The sequence below is a fragment of the Ceratotherium simum genome, chromosome 39, assembly GCF_057802395.1.
Source record: "Ceratotherium simum simum isolate JZ-2026a chromosome 39, ASM5780239v1, whole genome shotgun sequence".
Classification (NCBI taxonomy): Eukaryota; Metazoa; Chordata; class Mammalia; order Perissodactyla; family Rhinocerotidae; genus Ceratotherium; species Ceratotherium simum.
In genome coordinates this window covers 8,150,280-8,157,870 of record NC_141938.1, presented here as the reverse complement: position 1 = coordinate 8,157,870, position 7,591 = coordinate 8,150,280, and the positions used below count along the sequence as shown (strand labels likewise).

At 40.1% G+C, this 7,591-nt stretch overlaps 1 protein-coding gene across 1 annotated transcript; it reads right to left on the bottom strand.

Moving 5' to 3' along the window:
• Positions 1 to 4,587: 4,587 nt before the first annotated feature.
• On the bottom strand, positions 4,588 to 5,418 carry LOC101396996 (olfactory receptor 7E178-like). Its single transcript, XM_014790434.2, has one exon. The coding sequence runs from the start codon at positions 5,416 to 5,418 to the stop codon at positions 4,588 to 4,590; it is 831 nt and encodes a 276-aa protein (XP_014645920.2).
• Between the last annotated feature and the right edge of the window lie 2,173 nt (positions 5,419 to 7,591).

Genomic DNA, 7,591 nt, shown 5'->3' with positions numbered 1-7,591 from the left:
TGTTGTGCTCCTATCGTCAACTCTAAAATGATGATAATGCACGTTGCTCTCTTTTGGGGGCAGTGATGCAGATCTTATACAGCAAGCCACATAAAAAACATAGCTCAGCACCTGGCACTTGGAATCCCTAGGTAAAAGTTTGTCATACACTGGTTACTTCATCATTTGCATCATTATAATCATCATCACCTTCATGATCATTTTGAGTGCTTAGTCGACACTTTAGAGGGAAATATTTCCTGCATTGGTGGGGAAGATGTCTATGGGAGATAGAACCAGTGTGGGAGGAAAATAGAAATTTAAATCAGAATTCTAGGATCCCTATCAGAATCAATAATGTAAACTTCACAGGGGTCTGAGCTGAGTGTTTGCATTTTGCATTTCTCCCCTCTGGCTACCCCACCTGTACTGCTGGCTTCCCCTCCCTTACCTGGTGTTAGATGAGGGTTGAGGCTCTGTCCTCAGAACTGGCAGGAAGACATACTCAGTCATAGGCCTCCTGGTGCAGACAACCACTCTGAGAAGAGGAGAAACAGGTATAGAGCCCACTGGACTGGAGCTGGCTAACTGAGGGACTGGAAAGCACAGGCTGATTATTTACAGCAGCGTGGTCTTGGGAGCTCAATGCACATAGCACATAATTAGTCAAATTGGTCCATGTTCTCCCAATCTCTGAGGACTTGCTAATTTAACAGAAGAGGAAAAGAAAAAGAAAGTGAATGTACTAGGAAAACTCTAGCCCCTTTGTTTTCTCAGGAGGACCTCTTCTCATAACTTCTGAGTTCCAAGTTGCTTATCTTATCATAAAATTTCAATACACTTTTTTCAACTAGAGAAAGCAATATGTGACTTTTATATCTGCAAACCCATTGAATTAAACATGGAATTTAGAGAGAGGTAGGTCTTCTATAGCAAGAATCTCATAGTATTTCTATGTTCACAGTTAAAATTTACATGTCTAAGGAGACCTTCCTATTTTTCTTTCTATAGTGCTGGTTTGGGGTTTTGAGTTTTATGTGTTGGAGATTTATGTATTTTGCTATTTTGAATGACAGTCCAGGTTCTAATTTCTCTGTCCAGTAGATGTATGTTGTTACATTAAACACTGTTTATTTTGACATATTTATCTGGTAACTTGAGAGTTTGCTTAAATAATTCAAGCGGTCGGAGATATCTACATTTAAAATGTAGGCCAGGGCTGCAGTCATCTCAAGGCTTGACTGGAAGAGTGTCTGATCCCAAGCTCACTTACATGGCAGTTGATAGGATTCAATTGCTTGAGGGCCAGAGGATTCCCTTAGTTTCTTGCCAGATGGGCCTCTCCATCAGGCAGTTGACAACATGGCAGCCAGCTTCCATCAGATCCAGCTGGTGAGACAGCCGGCAGGATGAAAGATGAATCCTTCTACACATTAATATTGGAAGGGGCAACCCATATATTTACAAATTTTATTCATTGGAAGTAAGACACTATGTCCATCCCACGCTCAAGGAGATGGTTATATCCAAGGGTGTGAATATATACAGCAAGGGGATTTGGGAGCATCTTTGAAGCTACCCACCATACAGGCCTTACCCTCTATCAGGACAGTTGATTCTAAAAAGAATAAGATGATGGAGATGTTCCTCTGGTTTCCAGCAGCATCTTCAACCCATCACACCATCATCTTTTCAGGAAAAATTTCCTGGAGAAAAACTGGCACATGGAAGAATTTGCTCTGTTTTGGGTACATCTGCAGAGCCCACCATGCTGCTGCTGGCCACACAGTCAGAAATGGCTCTGGTGTGTCTTACACCAATGGAGTTTTCCACAATGTCATTCATGTCCATTGATGTCAGAGCAAGCCATAGCTATTCAGTGCCCAAATTCAACAAACTTCTGATTTCAGCTCCTCTAGAGAGGGTTCATCTCTCTCTAAATATGGTTTCTTTAGAATCTTTGTGTTAAAGTCTTTGATATCATGTGCTTTTGGCTTACAAAGTCGGATGTGTGGGAGATGGTCTGTTGCAACCTTTTACATCTTATCTTCACAGTCTTCCTGGCGTGTAGTTCTCTGTATTAGGAACTCAGAGACTGATTTATCATTAACCATATGTAGAAAGCTAGAATATTTATCCAATTGAGCTGGCCATAAGAGAAAAGATGGTAAGTATGTGTGTGTGCATTAATGACAGAGTAGAATCTGGGGGAGACCAAATGATCAAATGTCATGGGTTTAAGAAAGTTTAGAGGAGAGGTGACTGGTGAGACGTTTTAGTTATTAGGGTCACTGCCAAAATGGGTTTAGAAGACATGGTATGAAAACCAAAGACATGTTTGTGAGGGATTTGTTTTGTGTTTTTCCCCATCCCCCCTTCCAGCTATGATGCATATTCTTGAAGGAAACAGAAAGATGAACAATTTCTTATATTCTCTTTTTAATGTCCATTTGAGAGATTTCTATCCTCAATTTTTTATCCCTTTATTATTTGTAGAACTTATAAGCCCACCCTTTATTTTGTGACTTTTAATCTTGTGTATACTATTAGATGGGTAAAAAAAATATCCTATTAAAAGTTCATACTAATATAAATAAACCAACGATACATTTCTTCTCTCAGGAGATTATAGAGCACTCTACAGAAGGTCCAGTGCTCCTGGGAGGAAGGGAAATGCTGGATATATGGATTAAAAATATTTTCACTTTTTCTAGTAAAAGAGGGAATAATTTATCCAACATTATACAAAGTAAAGGTGTCCCTAGTCTCTGCCCTTACTGTGCTAGATTTGGAGTAGAAAGATAAAGGTCTCTGATCTTAAATTATGTATGGTGTCCTTTGCAAAAATGACAATATCTTTGCTCTGGCATCTAGGTTAAAGCACACTTTGAGTTTCAAAGTTCATTATTGGTGAACTTGGTATGTGATTTAGCTTAGCGGTAAAAGACAGAGTGAATTTAACTAGTTAATGGAAAGCCTTTCCATTAGCTTAGGTAGCCCAGATTGCTACCTCGGAAACTATGTGTAGCATCTCTAAAGGAAATATTGATATGTAGATTGATATGTATATCGGTACCTGGCTATGTTGCAAAAGAGAGAAGAAGCCCAAAGACAGATTGATCATGACAGAAGACAGGGAAGCATGGTTGCAAAGTGGAATCCTAAAGAGGCTGTTACTAATGAAAGGAAAGTTCTCCCTTTTTCTGAGAACATGGTCCTTTTCTATCCTGGAGTAATGAAAATTAGAAAAAGTTAAATTTATTCATAATTACTTGGGTGACTTAACCATCTGCAGACACAATGAGAACAACAGAGGAAATGGAAACATCATACCACTACTTTAAACATCAATTGTATACCCTTGACCAAGACATATCATTGCAATCACCTTTTTTTCCCCTGAGCTCACTCTACAATCTTCCAAATACAAAATCTCACTGCATACATTTTTCCTCCTGTATGATTTATCAGTCAGTGTTCAATAAAGAAAAAAAGAAAGCACATTAGTTATTTGAGTGAAGACAATTTAATAAAAGTAACTGATTAAGTCATTATTGAAAGATGAAAGCCATAAAAGAAAAAGGTGGTAACATAAAGATGGAACTCCAGGAAGTGACCATGCCATAGGCTAAGGGATACAAGGATACTGTTGGGCTTAATGGGCATGATGACATTTACTGACCCCTACTGGAAGAACCTAAAAAAAAAAAGACCAGATGGAAAATCAGAGCAGTAGTTTAAAGATCCTCCCGCTACTCCAGCATCACAAATTAAAGTATAGAAGTGTGACTTTGGAGCAGAAAAACAATAGCTTAATAAACAGCATATATGTAGAATGTGGAGGGAGAAGATATGTGAAAAAATGTTACCAAGAATATGAGAAAATTCACATTGCCTGTTACTACGGCAAGTTCTTTTGTATCTTCTCCTTTATTACCTCTGATCACTTTAAAATCTTCAGGATGTGATCATGAACAGTAAAGGACCTAAGACATACAAGTCATCTTTGAATAAAAGGTCTGACAAAATTCAATAGCTCTCTACCTTGGCTTCATATTAGACCCACCTGGGGTGCTATTAAAACTGTTCATACACTTTTCACTCTGCAGTCCAATTAAATCTCAGTCTATGGTGGTGGGACTTAGGCATGAGAATTTTTAAAGCTCATCACATTCTTCTGGTATGAAGCCAAGATTGAGGACCAGTGATATTCTCTCACACAACCTGCATCAATAGATTTAATCAAAGCCAAAGTTCTATGGAAAATATACATGAGCAGTGAAATGGTTGAGAATTTTATATATATATTTAAAAGAGAGTTCTGAATTTCTACAGGATGTCTGGCTCATAGGTGAAAAATACAGGAAATTCAATAGATGTAATAGATTTCAATTGTGAAGTGATTTTGACATACATAGGATCCCAGAATATTCCCTCAATCCCATCAAAGATATGCGATTTTCAGATATGATAAATCAAGTGGAATGAAAACCGTGAGCTACAAAAGTTATGTGACCAAAGAGGCATGTTTGCCGATTCCAGCTGTTTGGTTTGCAATCATTTCTAAAACTCAGAACACAGAGGGGGGAAAAGGCCCAAGGATTGAGACTAGGTTGTTCTTCTGAGGAACCTTTGCAAGGCTCTCTTGATGTCCCTGTTCCTCAGGCTGTAGATGAAGGGGTTCAGCATAGGGGTGACTACAGTGTACATCACTGATGCCACCGCATCCTTCTTGGGAGAATGTAAGACAGTCGAGCTGAGGTACACCCCAAGGCCTGTTCCATAGAATAAGCAAATAACTGACAGGTGAGAGCCACAGGTGGAGAAGGCTTTGTACCTTCCACTTGTTGATGGGACTCTCAAAATTGAGGAAACAATTCGTGTATAAGATAAAAGGATCCCTGAGACTGGTACACCACCAAAGATGGCACCAATAATGTACATTAATATTTTATTGGTGGAGGGATCATTACAGGCAAGCTTGAGGAGTTGAGGGGGGTCACAGAAAAAATGAGGAATTTCCACGTTTGTGCGAAAAGTAAGTTGTGACATCAGTAAGCAGTGCAGCTGGGAGTACAAAAGGCTGATCAAAAAAGACACCAGAACCAATAGGCTACAGAGGCGGGGGTTCATGATCACTGGGTAGTGCAAGGGATGACAAATAGCTACAAACCGATCATAGGCCATCACAGATAGGAGTACACTGTCCAAACATCCAAAAAGGTTAAAAAAAGACAACTGAATCATGCAGCCCACATAGGAGATCCCTCTGCCATGAGTTTGAATGTCCAAAATCATCTTTGGGACTGTAGTAGAAGTAAAACCAATGTCAGCCATGGATAGGATGGAGAGGAAGAAGTACATGGGGGTGTGGAGGTGGGAGTCAGAGCTGACAGCCAGGATGATGAGCAGATTCCCCAGCATGGTGACCAGGTACATGGATAGGAACAGAGCAAAGATTAGAGGCTGCAGTTCTGCATTATCTGAGAGCCCCAGGAGGCGGAATTCCAAGACACCTGTCAGATTCTGTGGTTTCACATAGCAGGGACACCTTTTGGAAAATAAATGAGCATTGATATAGAGGAAACAAATATACCAGTACCCAGCAGTGTGTCTATATTTTGAATTGAAGCAATTCATAAATAAAGTATTCACGCTTGAGGACCATACACCTTTAGCAATATTTCTTAGTTGTGGCAAATGCATTCTTCTCAGAACTCTTTTCTCTTTGGCTTTGCTACATTCACTGGTTTCTATGTGCATCCACTTTGCAAAGAATGGGCTAAAGAAATTAGCAGGGATATTTAGAGATTTTAAAAATCCATACACGCACTAACATATCAGTTCCCTCCTCTGAAGGAAACAAAAGGAATAAGAAATATCCTCTCCCTTAAGGAAAAAATTGTTTTAATTAAAGGACACTAATAAACAGTCAAATGGACTTTATTCTATGCAAATGCAGGGCAATTAATTACCTTGATTATGACTGTTATAAACATCCTATAAAAAGTATGTGATATAGTTTCTGACTCCACTTTTAGCGTGTGATTTTTGGCTGTTAGCAGTTTTTAAGTCACATCTCTCTCTCTTCCCCTTCTGCCCAACATCCAGAGTAGCTGATCAAAAAGCCTGTGTCCTCCAGGTATAAAATTAATCAGTCATGTGGATGTAATGCACAACACAGCGACTACAGTTAATAATACCATATTGCATATTTGCAAGTTGCTAAGAAAGTAGATATTAAAAGTTCTCGTCAGGGGACAGGCCTGGTGGCGCAAGCGGTTAAGTGCGGGCACTCCGCTGCAGTGGCCCGGGGTTCACCGGTTCTGATCCTGGGCGCGCACCGACGCACTGCTTGTCAAGCCATGCTGTGGCAGCATCGCATATAAAGTAGAGGAAGATGATCATGGATGTTAGCCCAGGGCCAGTCTTCCTCAGCAAAAAGAGGAAGATTGGCAGATGTTAGCTCAGGGCCAATATTCCTCACACACAAAAAAATAAAAGTTCTCATCACAAGAAAAAATATTTATAACTGTATATGGTGACAGATGTTAACTAGACTTATTGTGGTGATTTCACAATATATACAAACATTGAATCATTATATTGTACACCTGAAACTAATATACTGTTTTATGCCAATTATAATTTATTTAAAAAGAAAAAAGAAAGCCTGCATCCTCCCTCCTTTGGAGACAACAAGAGAGTCAAACCTCACAAGCCCATGTACATACGCAGGAACTCTCACTGTGAACTCACACTGTAACCATAATTAAAAAAAAATGCAAGCCAACCACTTTCCTTGAACTCTTGGGTCATTTCAGAGCAGCTTAGAAGGCCTGCTGGGCTCTCCCCAAACAGGAAGATCTTTATAAGAGGGATAAAATTTGGTATACCCTCTTGTGTGTTGAGGCATTATCAACCTTGACATCTAAGCCAAGTTTTGGTTGGGAGTGCATTCTACTTCTGCAGAGCGTCCACTAAACTGGATGCAGCAACTGGGACACTGAGACAATGACCACCACCCTCAGAGGTCTTCCTGGTCTTGCTCTGACTTGCTCCCTGGCTCTGCTGCCTGATGACAAGCATGCACTTTGAGCTACTGCCTGCTAGAAGTCTGCACTTGGCACTGTGCTACATTGTACTGCATTTGTTGAGTCTTTCCAATATAAATATAACTTTTCTAATTTAGATGTTGCAATGATTACTTGGCTATTAGAGACAAGAGTACAGGATTAGGTTCTTCCTTAAAGCGGCCCTGAGGTTTTTGTCTCAGCCCAGACTTATCTGTATGTCTTGGAATGAAGCTGTGACTGATGCTAGGGTCATGGGAAAGACTCTTATCCTGATTGTTTGTATGTTTCAACCAGGGATTGGCCCTTTTGGTGCTGAGGGGAAAGAGTATACCCTGAGCAAAATATAGGTCCATTGGATGGTTCCTCATGAGAGAGTGGTCCTTAGGAAAATGAAAGAGAGAGAGAGGGAGACAGAGAGAGAAGGAGGAAGGAGAAGAAGGAGAAGAAGGTGGCAGCTATTGTGTGTCATGCTGAGGTCTGCACTCCTAAAAACAGACCAGGATATTTAAATACCTCTGCTACTACTGTCTCCCCAT

Excerpts from the sequence above, each read along its gene's own strand:
- LOC101396996 (XM_014790434.2), bottom strand. The coding sequence starts at position 5,418 with ATGTACCTGGTCACCATGCTGGGGAATCTGCTCATCATCCTGGCTGTC.